We start from the raw sequence: 17,688 nt of genomic DNA on the forward strand, positions 1-17,688 counted from the left end.
TGTCCCTTCAATATCCATTCATTTTTCATCCTTTCCACCCTTCATCACTCGCTTGACCCCCGCCACACTGCCTTTGCTCTGAGATCGGCCACTCGGCGCAGCAGGTAATACGAGGAATTGAAAATCTTACGGTTCCTTACAATATACAAAGCCAAAAAGCAATTGTGTACGAGGGATCTGTTTGTATCTCGAAATGTCATTTCATTTTGACTCTTAGGAAAAAATTGTGACCTGGTTTCTTCCTTACAGTCAAAACAAAGAGAGTGTGTGTGCACTTCATAACAGACTCACACATTGCCCACACCCATCATTTTAAGAATACATTTGAGAAAACAGCGCCAAAACAAAAAGGTGACTATAATGGAAATTTGTACAGTACAATGCATTAGTCGTTTGGGCCCAGAAACAAACAGATATTCATTCTATCTTTAATGCCACTGTTCCTGTATCATAGGCATCTACTCACCAGAAATGTGTGTTTTGATGTTTGAAAACTGGTTTGAGCTCAGCTGATTAATTTAGGTTGAGGGAACACGAGGAAATTTGCATGGTAATAGTAGAGGAAAACAAAAGTGAGTGCATTTTTTTTTTCACCTTTTTTGCTACATGGTCCTGAACATGCCAGAAGATACTTTTTAGGCTAGTAATGTTCTTTGTGAGCAAAACAGCATTAGGATCTTTTTAAAAAGATGCAGTTTCACCCGAAAGACGAAGCAGATTGCATTAGCAAATTAGTAGATAGCTATACAAAGTAAGGATAGTGGTTTTATCAGCCGTATAAACTTGTAAGCATTCACTTACTAAGTAAATTAACAATGATATAATGTGTAAGCACTACTGAATGAGGACGTAGAAAGAAACAGACAGTGCCGTCTCTGTGTGCGTTTCTTTCTACATCCTCGTTCAGTGTGCTTGCACGTTCTATCATGGATTCAAAGCAACTAGCTCGCGAACGTGTTTTAACTAAATTAACAAGCACGGTGTCATGCACGTACAGGTAAACATGAACACATCTCGCTCTATGATCGCGGAAAGTCGCTGTAAAAATTCTGGAGTGAGGAATGGCAGCAGCAGCAATCGAATTGACCTTTGTGCATCTCTCGCTTCAACGCGAATGAAACAGAAAGCACGCTGCATACGAACTTACCGGCACTACGCGCACACTTAATCCACGTCGCAGATTGTTTTCAAGATATGGCACCCGCACGGTTGCGCCTTGTAATGGTTGGGGTCGGGCATGAAATAGATGGTAGCTGGCCCACGCCGTCGTCCAACTCACCCACGCTTGGGACGTGGTTGCAGGGAGGAACTTGCTTTCATCGAGGACTAGGAGTACAGGGTTTATTTACATATTTACACTAAAACAGAACATACATTTCAACAGCCTAGCATGACTGCAAAAAGGAGCACGAAGCTCCCACCACAAAGCACACAGCACACGAGCAAAAAGTTCCAGGCACCCCGCTTGTTGAGCACACAGCTGCTTAAAAACACTCTGTCCTCCCTAGATCCCTAGGTGAGGGAAAACTGCTGTCCAACCTTTGTCCAGTCGGACCATCCACAGTCGTTGGAGGCGTAGTCGACCCACCTTTGAGGGGGAGGGCTCACGCACTCACATACGCACTTTGGATTCCCAGAACCCACCGAGTTGAGCGGGTCCTCGTAGCCAGGTTGTCACGCTTGGCCTTAGCCGGCGCCTCTTAATTCCAGAGCTGACTTCTCTGGTAGCTGCCACGAGTGTCAGCAGACTTTGATGAATCCTAGGGCCCGAGGAAAAACGCACTGCAAAACACCCTTTTCCGAGAAGCTCTCTTGCTGTAAATAGACCATGAAGGCGACGGCGAATCAACCAGCAATACTCGGTCCGCCAAACGGCTAGCCTGGCCGACGCTGCTGGGCTGTACGAGGAGGCGCATGGTTAATTAACTTTGCCATGGTCTCCAGTTCTCCGAAGGAAGTGCATGGTCAGTTAGCGTTGCCGGCATCACTGGCTCTCTGGAGGACGCCACCCTCTCGGGTCGATCGAAACAACTGCAGCGGTCTGAGATAGGTTTGCAGAGCAGTACCCCTGCAGGCCGATCATAACAGCCTTAAGCAGCAGCAGCCGGAGAAGAACCCTCCTCCCTCACCTCGCCCCATTGTCTCGCGCGCGACTGGAGAGGGGGCGTGCTTCCGAACCACCTGCGTCGCACGCACACATGAGATTGAGCTGTGTTCGCCAGCTCACCCTCGCATGCTTTCACTTGTGCATACGACGTGCAGTGACGATTTTATCACCCTTGGACTTTATATGGAACCTCACGGCGACGGCATCGAATGGGCCAACGATGCCTCATGTGATGACTGTGGTTGCGAGGAGAGACTTCAACACCTTCTTTGTGACTGTCCTCGCTACAATTTACAGAGACGATCGCTTGCAATCGCAATAGCGTGCTTTAACCAAAGACCTCTAACAGAGGAACTTATTTTAGAATACCGACATCACAAGCCATCACAGCGGAGGGCGACAAGGGCACTGTTGCAGTTTTTAAGGGCAACAGAATTGGACGAGCGGCTGTAACCTGAACAGATGTTTACAAGGTGTGACACAAAAAAACGAGACTGGTCCAATAAATTATTGTACTTACAGAATCAGTTCTCTGTGACATTATCACCTTCAAAGTAGTCCCCTTCAGCATTCACACACTTCTGCATTCGGTGCTGCCCTTGCTGGTAACAGTTCTGGAACGAGGTTTTTGGAAGGCCCTTCAGGAGATTCTCTGCTTTTACCTCTTCAACTGAGGTAAAATGGGTTCCCTTTAAACAAGATTTAACTTTAGGAAATAAAAAAAAGTCGCTTGGAGCCAAATCAGGTGAATAGGGAGGATGCTCCTTCACAGTAATGTTTTTTGCTGGTCAGAAACTGCTTGACAGATATGGCCGTGTGAGCGGGTGCATTGTCCTGGTGCAACAGCCATCCATCACTTCACAACTGTGACCTCTTTTTCCTAATTTTTTCATGAACTCTTTTTAGTACTTCAATGTAGTAGTGTTGATTAACAGTCTGACCTCTGGGAACCCACTCAATCATTAGAATTCCATTAATGTCAAAGAAGACGATTAACATTGCCTGGAATTTTTATTTTGACATGCGTGCTTTTTTGGGTCTTGGGGATCCTGGAGACTTCCACTGCATTGACTGGCGCTTACTTTCTGGGTCATAGGCAAAAATCCATGTCTCATCACATGTTACAACAGATTCCAACAAATTTGGCTCGTTTGCAATGCGTTCCAACATGTCCACACACGTCTTTACGGCACTGTTTTTGGTCATCAGACAGAACTTTTGGAACAACTTTCGCACAAATCTTCCTCATGTGTAATTAGTCCGTTAAAATGCGTCGAACAGCTTCCCTATCCAAGTTAACCAACTCTGCCACTGCACGAACACTTAATCTTTGGTCACCACGGATCACGTCACAAACTTTCGCAATGTTTTGGTCTGTAATCGCTGACCTTGGGCGCCCAGCACGTTCATCTTCCACACTGTCCCTTCCCCCTGAAAACCGCTTATGCCATTCAAACACACGTGCACGAGACAAAGTTTCATCTCCATAAGCCTCGGTTAACATTTGAAATGTTTCCGTGGCTGATTTCTTAAGTTTCACAAGAAACTTGATGTTGATTCGCTATTCGGTTTTTCCATCAGACATTTTTCCGGCAGGATGCAGTTGCACGTGTTCACTCAATGACGCAGCACTTCCAACTGGCGTGACCGGTTTCATCGAAACTGGCTGCATGAAAACAGGAGGTGTGTGGGATGACGTCAGCAAAACAGTTGTTGCCAACTCCAATCTTTTTTCAAGCTGCACACTTAGTCTCGTTTCTTTTGTGTCACACCTCGTATAGTGCTGCAAGTACTACAGTGCTGTGCGGCGACGGTATGCGGTGACAGTGACCGACTGTGATTGTATGTCTATGCTCCTTTCTTTCTTTATCTCTACTTTGCTATCACTTTACCTCCCCCTCCCCTATCTCCCCAGCATAGGGTGGCAAACCGGTTCTTCCAGTCTGGTTAACCTCCCTGCCTTTCCCCTTTCTCTCTCTCTCACAGCGACACCGACGGCAGAGATGTGCCTGGAGTGTCCATATAATTGCTATCGCAATGAAAACTTGCAGTTAAGAGTGCTTTCATTTTTCCTCACTTTGTATATAGAGTGCAATCTCGATAAACGGAAATCACTTAAATGGAACTGCCTCTTAAACGAAACACCATCCTCATGGTTGGTTGGATTTTTATTCATGCAGTTATATTCAGCTTTGTCTCTCAGTAAATGGGACTCCCGATAAACGGAACCAATTTCCCTTGTCCCTTGAGGCTCCGCTAAGAGTCCACTGTACTGTAAGAATAGATTACTAGCTAAAGCATTGTGAGCAGCACCTAAAATCGACGTTTTTCTCAAAGAGAGGGAAGGGGGCAAGTGCGTGTGACTATAGGACACAGTGGGCATATACCCTAACCAAGCGACTACCTTTCCATGATTAAACTAGGAAAGAAATGCCATCTGGAGATATTAGGGAAAACCAACCTCTTGAGTGCATATGCTGTGAAATTGCAATACTATAAGTATTTATTGCCTAAGACAATATTAAAGTAACCTCATTTCATTGACAGCATTGCTAGCCCTTTTTCAAAGCCTTTGTGGTTTCTTTGCACTTTTGTTCAGGCAAAGGTTGATTTTTGATAGTGACTCCTTGGCATTACATGTATATTTTTAAAAACTGTGCCTGACAAAACATTGTTGGTCTGTTATCTTGCAATTACATTTTGCTTCGATTAGTTCATTTTACTGGCTCTTGATTGCCTTCAACGAATAAATCATAACACATTCCTTCTAAGGCTGTTCAAGTTTCAAATCCATAACAAACATTTTGCTATGTATGTACAAGTAAACCTGTTTGGTTCATGGATTACTGGTATTTGGGCTTGGGAAAAGTTGGATAACTTTTCATTACCATTGCCTCATATTTTAAACCTGTTACACCAGGTGAACAGGCAGCCAGCTGCATTGCCACCATCTTTGCTGCTATTGGAAGGCTGTACTCGATTTTATGCATAACGCGCAACACTGAAAAGCTTTGAGAAACTTCTCTCACTGCTCGCATTATTGACTTAAATATAGTGCGTCACATATAAAAGAAAGACGTAAGTATGCATAGAATCGTGTACTTCAGTGTTGCAAGATATGACGTATTACATGGAAGGTGTCACAGTTCTGAATATATTTAGTGCCGCCAAACAAGCAGAATGATGTGTCTCTGCAACCAGCAGCCTCAGTCCATCGCTTGTGCTTGCACCAAAACGCAGTGTATCGTACACTGGCACCAAACAGATGCACAAATATAGTAATATGTCTTTTGACATAATCTTACGTCAACAAGTTGTAGTTGTCACCTATGAAGTATTTGCCTATTCCATAGAAAGCATCCAACCAGTTTTATTTTTCTTTTCTGCCAATTGTCCCACCCTGCAAAAATCCCTACTTGGGATTGCTGTAATATAAATAAATCAGTGCAAAACACAGAGCAAGACTTCTGTGACCACATAGGTTCTGCAACTCTACTTGCTAGGTGTGAAACGGAGTATGGGAGGCAGCGATTGTATTGTCTCTGCTGTCATTTTGCAATCACCACTTGTGACATGGACTGCCAGTATCACATCTATGCTTGCAAAACTTGGAGCCAAGAATTAGATTTGAAATTTCACTCTGTTACAATTTCTTGGATACTTTGGATACAATTTCTTGGATACTGGTTATTAGGCAAGCTGCCTTTAACCCTTTAATGACATCACATATAAATATCTGAAAAAGATGTTTCTTTTGTATCTAAATGTGTAAAACACATCAAGAATAAACATAATCGACGAAGGCAAAAAATATTTTGAGGAAACATTTTCAGCAGTAGAAGGAAAACCAGGGTGTCTACCAACCGGGAATTCTCTGGGATTTTGAATAGGCTGGAAATACTCGGGGAATTTGTGCTTCTATCAGGAAAAATTGGCTGTCATTTTATTGAAAGGGAACAAAAGTATCCCTAATGCTGGCTCGAGTAAGAAAGAGGAATCGTAACGAATTGTCTTTGACGCCGTGTCGTCTGTTGGAGGAGTTGCCAGTGTACAGTCAATGACCGATTTTTCAGACCCCCGATTTTTTCAGAGGTTTTCGCGGCCTCTAGAGTCCGAAAAATCGGACATTGACTGTAAAACTGACCAAGAGGATGCTTCAAGTGGTCTATGGGGCGAATGCGCAGCGGAGCGAGGACGAGAACAGAAAGGACCGTCGCATGGAGGAATGATCAGGAAAGTAACTGTGCCGCCTCTTCTTTGAAGCTTGAGCTCAAAAAGCAAATTGTTGGCTGATGCAGAGATGCAGGTGGCCCTCATCCAAACCAAAATAATCTCTTTAAAGCAGTGAAACGTAACACTTGGGCATTGTGCCTGTGTTGAGAGTATGTCAGGACAGTTGAGGTTGACTTTCCTGCTGCTGACAGAATCTCAGTTCTGACAATGTTCGGGCTATCACTTGATAGAAATAGCTCACTTTCGAAAATATTTGCTTCTGTATGCATCATTTTATTCGTATTTGAAAATTTTCGACTTGATTTCCAATGGGCTATGCCATTTTTTTCGAAAATATTTTATTTGCTGTGCATTTTACTAACCCCCTCCCTTCAGTTGACTGAATAAAATAAAGCCTGCTACTTATTCAAACTGGATTAAGTCTTTTTCTTACTTTTAACATGCTTACTAGAGAGTGACAGTATCGGGTAACATGGTGTCGCCTGTCTTGACATGAAAGAAAGTTCTGTGTCACTTTAGAAATTCTGCAATGGCACTCTGGGAAAACCTGGAAAACTCTGGGAATTTTAATATGTCAACTTGGTAGATGCCCTGAAAACACCTGGCAGAAAACTGGAATTAGGCTTCACCCTAGGTCACCTATGATGTTTGGAATTCGTACATAGGGTTCTCATATGTGAATCATATGTGTACAGTCAACCACAAAGGTTTGCAGACCACGGGAGGAAACCGTTCAGTTTCCCATAGAGTTTCATACAATAATAACTAGAGGGAACTCTGGCACTAGCGTCTACAGGAGCTGCAATGGGAGCAGTTGAGCCAACATGGGAATTATGATAAGTACATGGATTTGCCTTAACTTCTTCCTTGTGGTTTCAAATGGCTTTATGATTTTGTAAACTCATCATTTTCAGCAATGTACTGTATAATAAGTAATTAAATAAACATTAAAATTGTCTGATGGCAGGATTCGAACACAGGACCTCTAGCACAGATGCCTGATATTGAAACCATTACACCACGGATGCATGCATTCACAAGGAACATATAACACCCTCATGACTTTATTGCAGGCAAGCCAGTGCCCCGAGATGCTTGGCGCATTTATATGGCCACTTCAACAAGCTGAACCGTTGCTATTAGTAGCGATTGTGCATGTTCACAGCGTCTTATGCACTTCGAAAAGTATAGCTTGCTCCGAGATTTACGACAATGAAGGCATACAAAGCATAATAAACACAATCACAAGAACGTCTGAAACCACAAGCATGAACATCTGACAAATCCATGTACTTTCCATCATTCCCATGGTGGCTCAACAATTACAGCGCCAGAGCTCCCTCAAGTATATTGTATGAAACTATGCAATTTCCAAGCAGCCTGTAACAGTAGTCAGTAAAACTGAAGATCAAAATGTTGTTCACATATACTAGTAGAAGCTGTAAATGCAAATACTAGGCTGTGCAGATATTCAGCTTCTTCTCGGATCTCGTGTTCCGGAACATTTTATGGCTGATTGTACATTTCATTTTCTTTACATCACGTGCTTGCCACCACTGCAGCCGGAGATATTGCATCAGTCTGTCTCCTTCGACTGCTTTCAAAAGAAAGCGAGTTGCATTCCAAACTTCCTCCTCTTTTGTTCTTGTTCTAAACCAACAAATGTTGCTTGCTGCCCGTCGTTCAGTGTTGGCTGAAAAAATTTGGCCAAAAACTGCTTACTCAATACTGAAACCCTACAAGAATATAAATTTCTTTTCTGATATGTTGCCTGTAGGGAGCATTTGTCAAGAAAGGGTTAACTGTCATTCATCAAATTCGATGTTGCCTAAATACATCTGCTATGGAAAAAGCTTGGAGTTTTCTTTTTGTGTGCATAAGCTTGTCTCTTAGCTTTGCCGTCATATACATGCTCTTTTTCAATTTCGTGCACATAATAACTTGAAGGGCCCTTCTTGTCTGCTCCAATATTCATGAATGCTGTTGATAGATGTGAAAATAGCAAGGCATTGTGGGGAAGAAAAAGAGCATTCTGTGGGGGGGGACAGTACTTGCTGCAAGTTCAATGTATCCTATATACAGTTTGATACGAGCGGTATATTCAGACAATAGGCAGTTTCAGCTTGTCTTCGTACATATTTACTGCTCATGAAGTGCTGGGTTACCGAGGGCATAAACGCGAGTTGCAGGTTGACAGCACCATCTTATGGTGCAGAGTTTATTTAACCAGAGAGGGCACAGAGTTGTTGCAGTAACTGACTGTATGCTATTTTTCTGTTGATGTAAAGTGTCGGCTGCAATTCAGTCGACAACATGCAGTCCTTTGTGCTTTATATTGCTTCAACGAGAACACCCATGTAACACAAATATGTTTCGCATGTTGTTGGACAAAGCTTCACAGGATGTTGCTACCAGCGTTAATACTGCCATCCACGTTTACCGTAACATGGTACTTCCCTAAAGACTAGACAAGCTGGAACCCTCTATTATCAACATCCATAGAGTTTCAGTTGCATGCACCATATTTTGACATACCCAGTGCAATTGCACACCCCTCTTTGTGAATTTGCTTGCATCTTGAATAATATAATGTGCTGGTGCTTGCCTTCGTGCTCATATTTTTTCAGAGCAATAGTTATATGTGCTCACTCCCCTAGTCATTTTGATGTTCGCCAGGGTTGCCGGTGTCCAGTGCAGGAAAACAGTCCTTTGCAAGAAATTTATAAAAATATATATATATACCAGTGCCTCGTGAGGAATCAAACTTTGCGCAAACAGATTGCTAATCAAAGATATCACCTCTCAATCACTCCGACAACACAACAAAGAGTGCTGTGCCTTGTTAGGAATGGCCTGCCGAGGTGGCAACGTGCAGGTTATTTCAGCCCGCTGCACGTGTTTCGATCCACCCGCGGTGGGGGCGCCCTTCAGAGAACCAGCGAGGACAGCGCTAACCAACCATGATTTAGAGAACTGCGGACAACCGGCAGCCACGCGGCAAGGGTCAGCTCAGGTGAGTTCTCGAGGGGAGGTAATTGGCGGAACCTCCCCATGCGCTTTTCGAGACACCAGACAATGGACCGCGGCGGAGGCCACTGTGCGAGGTCCGCTCTGGAATTTAGAGACGCCGGCTGGGGTCAGGCGTGACCACCTGGCTACGGGGATGCAGGACAATGGACACCATGACGACTGCGCTGCAAAGGTCGTCTGCCCGCGGAGGGGGCACTGAAACCTGTGTGTGTGTTTGTAAAACGTCCCGCAGAGAGGCGGCTTGTTTACACTGACGTCGAACGTTTTGCCTCACCTAGGGATCTAGGGAACACGAAGTGGATATAACCAGCTGTTGTCAGCGGCTAGTGTGTGCTCATCGTCGTGCTCTGTGCTCGTCAATGTACTCGTGAGCTGTGTGCTCGTTTGCTGTATGCTTCGTCTTGCGGGCTCCATTTGGGAGTCACTCTGGACTGTGTAAATGTATCCCATGTTCAAATGTAAATAATGTAAATACAGCCTGCTCGCCTAGTCCTGTCGCCCCAAGTTCCTCCGATCGTCCTACAAGCCCGACTCCAAAATCTTACAGCCTGGAGAGTACGCTCGTCATGCGCTGATATTGGCTGACGCCCAACTTGGCTTCTCTTCTTTACTGGATGGTGCTGGCATTGGTGTCTCCATCTTGCAGTGAGTCATCACCCCCGTTGCAGAGGGAGTCTTGATTGTTTTAAAGAGTATGTCAGGCCTATTCACACCTTGTGGCTCCTGCACATAAGGTGCAGGCCGTTGCTGAAAAAGCTGAGCACAAATTTACTCTCGCCAATGCAGCCAGGGATGCATCAGGTTTGGCAGACTGCTGAGCAGAAAGCAGCAGAAACCACGCCTAAATGTCGACACCAGGCACGCAGTTCAGCTCATAGTCTTGAAAACGGCTAAGAGGCTTCACCGAAACAACCCTGGACATCATCCTCATTGTACCTTTTACTACAACCTCCGAGGAGGGCACTTCTCCAGCTAGCGCTGCGACTGTGTTGCATGTTTTGTGCAGGCCTGTTTTTTTTTTTTTTTTTTTCTTTTTACCACACCTCTTGTTATTCAGTGAAGAATAATTTTTCTTACCCTTATATACAGGATTCATTTGGCCTAACACATAGTGCTTTTAATCAGGCAACACATTACAAATTTGTGACTAGAACAGGTGACGGTCATCACACAACACAAAGCTCTCGTAAACATCACACTTTGTTGGTGTCTTTTACAGCACATGCGAAGTTCTAATTAATTGCCATTACATAAAGTGGCTGTACTCTCATGTGACTTCGCATGTACAGGTCAAAGCATATATACATGGTACACAATGTTTCCATCTTCATCCTTCATACAAGACCTAAGAGGCTGTACAATGAAAAACACTTGTATACTATTCAGCTGCCAAAAACAGTGCACAAGTTTTAAAAAATATTTAAATAAAATTGGAGTTCTGTATTTTTCTAACACTCACTAGCAAATTCTAGAACCTTTGCAAGTTCAATTGGCATCAATTATCACCATAATTCCCTGAAGTGGTGGACAAAATTTAGACCCTATGGCTTTGATGAGCGCAAATAAGGTTTGTTTGATATGAATACACATAATAGACTTGAGTGCATTTGAATCATGTTTTCTTAGTTAAGTGCAGTCACATCAAGTGAACTGCATATCGTTTTTAACTCTAAGACAAAGATGCATTGAGAGTTGTCTTGGGGCCTACATTTCAAGCCACACTGCACACATTTGAGTCTGAAATTGTGACTTAATTCGAATTAAATACAATACCATATAAACTAGAATATAGGTTGTCCAGAATATATGTCAACCCCTGACCTTGACTTGGCCTGACAACAATTCGCAATGTGCCAAAGACCACTATATAAGACGAGTGGTGACTTTAGCTGTGTGTGTGTGTGTGTGTGTGTGTTTGGGGGGGGGGGGGGTAAATCTCATCCTGTATTCTAGTTTATACAGTAGACTGCATACCCCATATTTTACATTTATAACTGTTAGTAAACACTACAGCATTGTACAGCAGATTTTTTTAGAGGGAGGGGGGACATATAGCTACATTCGTCTTCCGTTAACTTGACCCTGATGGGACCGGTGAGATTGATCTAATTATCTGGCAGGTTAAAATAAACAGAGATGTACAAAAAATGTCAAAATACACCACTGATTCATTAGCAGTATTTGCCAGAATCGAACATGCCCCCAAGCCAAATGCACGCCCACTTTCTGTGTGTCCAAAGTAGAAAACTAACGTCGAAATTACGTCACAGCTCCTAAACAAACAAATCTAACGTGCATCTGATTTTTTAGCAAGAAAAAAAAAGTGTTTCAGAATAGCGTCTGGTTTGCTGGACATGCAGTGCCTGTCACATCCATTTCTTTTCTTAGTCCGTCTTTCTTGCACTGCTCATTACGCAACTTTACCAACCCCCCGAACTTGCCCGTTTCCTTGAGTCAGCTTCACCGCAGTACAATGTTGTTATGCAATAAAGCATACAAACACCGCAAAGGTGGTTCTGATTTTGTAACCGATTGCACTGCGCAGGGAATTTTCGACCCAATTTTCTTGAAGAAAAGAAAAGACGCGTAATAGAATCGGGTAAATATTGTGATCAGACATTGTAAGCTACGGTTATTGCTTGAAAATCTTTCTAACACAGGCCGGAAATAGGAGTTTTCGGTGGGATTTTTTTTTTTTCTTTTACGTGTGTTGAACACATTAATTGTCCCACAAGATCCGCCAAGATGGATACTGCCACTAAAGGGCTTGCTGTTGGAGTCACCATAGGAGTCGGGCGCGTGCTTGCTGATCAGCCAAGTTCGAATTATCTGGTGAAGGCCAATTTTAGGAACGGAATAAGAAAACCTTGGGCCCATATAAATGCATGGGCTTTGGTCAGGATCGAATTAACTGAAAGATCAAATGAACCACAGTCAAATTAACGGAAGTCTACTGTATAGTAATAGCTTCAACAAGTAACCTCGTTTTTTAAAGAAATGGCCAGCAATGGATAATTTGTGCACTTGTGTAATTTGTGCATAATTTGTGTAATTTGTGCAATGCACTTTTTCACTTAAGCAATACACAGAAACTGTGTTGGCACATGATAGGAACTGGTAGCTTACCACTTACACGGGATGCAATAAATTATTTACACACACACACAAAAAAAAAATAACCCTCATTTGAGGGCACATTGTACCCTGTGTTTGCAACACCCCTCTACAATTTTTAAAGGAACACTAAATAGAAGCACTAAACCAGCTTGCACTGGTGAGGTATTCTTGAAAGCTTGTATTTTCACTCCTGTGACACATGTTCATTACTAACGGAGAAAATTAATGCAAAACTTCCCTTTTTTGAATTTTGCACATGAACTGCAGCACCACTATGTCAGTGTGACATCGTGGACTTCAACCTATTTTCTCAAATTTGGAGCATTTTAGCACCAGAAAAAGTTTTTATACCTTTCTAAACGAGTCTTTGGTTTACTTAGAATGCAATGTAATCCTTCTTTGTCGACGAACAATTAACTAGACAGGAGAGATGCTCTATGCCCTTACAGAAAGATTGAGCAGGGCCTTCAATGGAGTGTCACTGCAGTTCTTTTGTATTTTGTGCATTTTTCTGGCCTACAAAGCATCTGCTCACAGTAACAGTGACCTTTTCAGCATTCTAAAAATGGCAATTTACTAACAACTTATCTTAATGTTCCTCTTTAGTGTCCCTTAACCCTAAACCAGGCTCACCATAACACCATGTACACATGAGACATTGTGCAATAATTGTTTGTTGGTAGCCACATCTGAAGATTATTAGTACACATTCAAGTCACAGATGAAGATGACTTAGTGTGTGCCTTGGGGAAAGACAGCTCATTTCATTTGTCTTTCTGTATTTCATAAGAATGCATTTAGCTATAAAAAGTATTTTAAAGCAATAGCACAAAACGAAACCACTGGAATGTCTGAGACTAATGTTTAGCAACGCTACTGTTGGTACCTCTTGGGAGAGACTCAAAATTCTGATACACAAGTGTGATCTTGGCAGCTGAAAACAAGCTACAAGCGATAAATAGTGAAACCAACATTCCACAACAACCAATTTCAATACATTCCATGTATAAATGCAGCACTAAAAGGACAAAAGTGCTTTTGTTTTCTTTTTTTGTGAGCATTTGCCCTACAGCATCAATAGTACTACAAACTGTCATATATGTCTTAAAGTACATGCAGGAGATTTTAATGTCGCCTCTACCTGTGTGACAAAATATTCCGCTATGTTCAACACTGCAAAAAACGAGCATGTCCATTACCGAGTTTAAGGTCAGCCAAATGGAAATTAATTAAAGAAGTTATGTGGAACGAAAGGTAGATGAATGTGGCATTATCACTAGCTGTAATTTTTTCAGGAAACGGGCACAGTACCTCGGATTACAGGGTTGCTTTTCTAATGATGTTTCAAAGGAAAGCATCATTGTTTACATCCAAATATATCATTGCTACATTTGTGACAAGACTTGCTACTGGACCATGTAGCTAGGTTTCCATTCTATTCATGGCATTCCAATGTTGTAGAGGTTGAGGACATTTCTTAACAATCCTGCCCTTTACTAAAAGTGTGGGGACCCAATAAGAGCCCACCACACTGCCCAAAGCAACCACTTAGAGACACGCATGTGCACACAGATGCTGCCCTGGTAACTTATGACAAACATTACGAATCTGGCCAGTTTAGTTGATGCCAATGCATATTACACTACTATTTATTAACTTGTGTGTATATAGGTCACACACTGTTCACTGCAATTAAAAAAACCCTGGAACACCCTGTGAAGGTTCAGTATGTGGTCCCTGACTAAATATAGCTTGTTGTAACATGTAGCATTCATATATTGATTTTTTGAATAAGCTTACTCTGCTTCTTGTCCCTCACAAGCAGCACTGTTGACCACATACTAAAACACCTTTAGTCTGATCTCAATGATGCATTAAGTGAACAAACCATAGAAAACAGTAGAGAAGACGTACATGAATACACAAGGCAAAAAGAATGCCATATTATTGGCATAAAAGCAGCAAGTGGTGAAGGTAATGATTTGAAAAATTTTGGCTAGCTGTACTGTGACAATGTCACAAATTAGCATGTGTCTGGGAAACAGCTTCTGGTAGACCTTTTAGTATTTTTCATTACATACGTGTGCCAGAGGGAACACAAATTCCATTACAGATGTTTGGTAGAAGTTCGTAAGAGGCTCAGCCATGGAACACTTCTATAGTATTAATATGAGGCACATTGAAAAGGATGGAAGGTGACACAGTGCTCCAAGATCTGCCAGACATGCAAGCGGAAGGGGCTAAAAAGAAAGGGAGACCAGTGTGACTACACTCACATTTTTTCCCCTAAAAAAGTTTAACCCAGGTATCACCCGAGCGGTGCCTGAAGTTGAAAATGTACCCTAGGTTAGCAAAACATTCCAGGACCCCTAAACCACTTACACAAAAGTAAAACTATAAGTTTGTCTGTAACGAACCCCTTCTTCTCAACTCATCTCTGGGATCACTTGCATGCAGGCAAAATGATTTCCATTATTCTTGAACAATGGATTATGGTATCGGGAGAATGGCCACAGAGAGGCTTTTCATGTCAAAACACCCCCAAAATTTTTTTATCCACATAAGAAAAGCTCCTAAGAAAGAGAAGCAGATTATCAGCAGGCTGGAAACATTTACAAAAATTTTGAGCACATTGAAAACACCTGTGTGTGCAGGTTACAAACACCTGCCTCCTATATCCCCTTTAAAGATAACGCTCTGGCTATTCTACTGTATGCTACCTACATTTAACGTGAAAAATTACAGTATATTGTAAGAGCAAAAGGACATATATTGTTTTCATACTTAATGCTTAGTAAGAGCAGCACATTCACATATTGTGAGTGTACAATCACATCCATGCCAGAAGCAGCTTAGACTACAATAGCTTTTTTTTGGTAATGTGACACAAGAAACACATGTACTCGTCACAAACCTACAATAAATGATGCAAGACCTGTTGCATGCTGTTATACCTATCCACAAAAAAGTGGCTGAAAAAGACATTCAGAGTACTGCTCCAGTGCAGCTGATCAAGAAATCTACAATAAACGTCTCTAAAATTCATGAGCCTTCAATGCTGTGCATCAACTACTGCTGTTCATCACTATTCAGTCTGTCTTTAGCACTCTGAAAACTCCTCCAGCGTTTTGGTACTATCACATTGACGGCTGTCACAAGGAAGATGACTTCAGCTGGCCATTCTTGTTCATTAACTTCACGCCACCTGTTCACTGGGCTTAGGCACATGTAATCACCCAGCCCCATCATCACACAGGTGTGCCAATTGGTTCGGACCGAACTGACATGGCTGCTAACACTTGTGTCAACTTGGCATGTCTCTCACAGGATGCCACAGTGGCACCACGTGCACCCCATAGGAACAGCAGATGAAACTCAGTCCGAAAGAGGTCCAGCATAATGTCATCTAACTTTACATTCTCAAACACAATCTCGCCGTTGCGCCGATATGTTGGAAGCTGTTGAGTCACCAACCGCTGCTGTTCTAGGTGTGAAAGCAACAACTGAAGACCATAGTCAGCAGTTGAGTTCTCCCAAGGGAGTAGAAGTAGCTCTGAACTAGTGTCCTTGCGTTGGGCAGATGTTGCAGATGGATTTACAAGCAGCCCTTCAAAGCTGTGCTCCAGGATGAGCAGTATAGACAGTAAGTAAGGCAGGCAGGTGTTGGGTGCTTGCGGGTTGCTACATTCCTGCATGTTCTTCAGGGCTGGCCGCAGCTTGGTCTCGTAGGCAAGTGCTGTGTCTGTATGCCGTTGGCGCAATGCCAGCCATGTGGTCTTCAATCGAGAGATCTGAAAGGAGCAGGAGTCAAAGGGTGAGTCTACTGAGCATAGTACAGTGTAGAAAGCAGTTGAAGGGGTAGAACAACATCTGTTGTAAGGTAGAGTTTGCCTGTTGCATTCACAAAAGATATATTTATTTCACCATGTACTTCAGAGAGGCCACAAATGTATAAAAGGAATAATATAAGGATTAACGGTGTACAAAATAACTTTGCTGTAGCATAACAATGAGTCTGTGCTGTTCAGGTGCACATAAGGAAGAGTGTTCAAGCAGTAACTAAGCTGACAACTGCAGTGCCTGCCTTGGTATTCTATTTCACCCTGCCTGGAATACAGGTCAGCTACCAATCAAACATATGGCATGAGCATTCGGAAGTACAACAGAGAAAAAAATGGCTCAAAATTTCAAAATGAACAAATGTTCAGTTCTACTGCTCATACATGTGAAATAACCAAGGTTGGAGCTGGGCAAGCCTGTATACACTCACAGTTAAGCACTTTGAAAAATGTGATGAAGCAGTCCAGGCAGGTTCATTAAAATAAATTAGTTTAGGATAGTTTATATGCATTTTTCTTATACTTCTCCTTTGTCCCATTCCCTCCTTACCACATTACAGGGAACTCAAATGTAAAGGGCTTATTTTTCTCCAAGAGGTAATAACTACTATTATTAGCCTCTAGAAGCCTCATTGGCACCCTCTTTTGTGAAGTGTCAGATGATGGACTCTGTTGCCATGCTTCGTATGCACTGGCTATGTGAAAGTTGATGCAATTGATCAGCCTAACGTACTCGAGTTTTTAAAGCCACTCAAACACCATACGGTTTTGTATACCTTCAATACATCAAGGAGGATAAAGCTTCAGAAGCTTGCTGCCTCCACTGTGCTCAGGGAACCTGCCCTTTGCTGTAAAGATGATTGTGATAAAGAACATATTTAAATGGTGCATTGTTGTGTTTCAACATTTTATAAAATTAACAACTTTCCTCAAGATGTTAAGACATATTCTAAAACTATAAGTTTGGGTTCCACTTCAGGTTCAGATTTGTTCCAAAAATACCGGTTCGGGTTCTAGCTCGGTTCTGGCCAAAAGTTCGATTCAGATTCAGCTTTTGATTCAGGTTCTGGTGCATTTCAAGACCCTGATTAATATCCAGAATAAGGAGTAGTTAGGAGATTCCTTTGCAGAAAAAGTAAAGCATGCTTGAAAACTGCAAAACATGACAAAGGTTGGTGCAATTACTACATGAGAGTGGCCTCTCATCAGTGAAATTGTGAGGTTAACTTATGTAGAATTAATTATATAGCTCTAGATGAGTGGAATTAAGAGCAAAATGTGTATGAACTGTGTTAACTAGATACACAGCAGCTTAGTCAATGTGTCATCTTGTGACAGCCGTAAGACCATGCTTCAGTTACA

General features: G+C 42.4%; 1 protein-coding gene across 4 annotated transcripts in view; it reads right to left on the reverse strand.

Moving 5' to 3' along the window:
* Positions 1-10,465: 10,465 nt before the first annotated feature.
* LOC126548063 (breast cancer anti-estrogen resistance protein 3 homolog) overlaps positions 10,466-17,688 on the reverse strand; it is a 249,730-nt gene continuing 242,507 nt past the window's right edge. For all 4 annotated transcript variants that reach the window (XM_050196144.3, XM_050196145.3, XM_050196146.3 and 1 more), the window contains one exon: positions 10,466-16,278. In XM_050196144.3, coding sequence (XP_050052101.1) covers positions 15,736-16,278 — 543 coding nt within the window. In that variant the 3' untranslated portion in view covers positions 10,466-15,735. The remainder of the gene's footprint in view (positions 16,279-17,688) is intronic.

This window comes from Dermacentor andersoni, chromosome 1 (genome assembly GCF_023375885.2).
Source record: "Dermacentor andersoni chromosome 1, qqDerAnde1_hic_scaffold, whole genome shotgun sequence".
NCBI classification, from domain to species: domain Eukaryota; kingdom Metazoa; phylum Arthropoda; class Arachnida; order Ixodida; family Ixodidae; genus Dermacentor; species Dermacentor andersoni.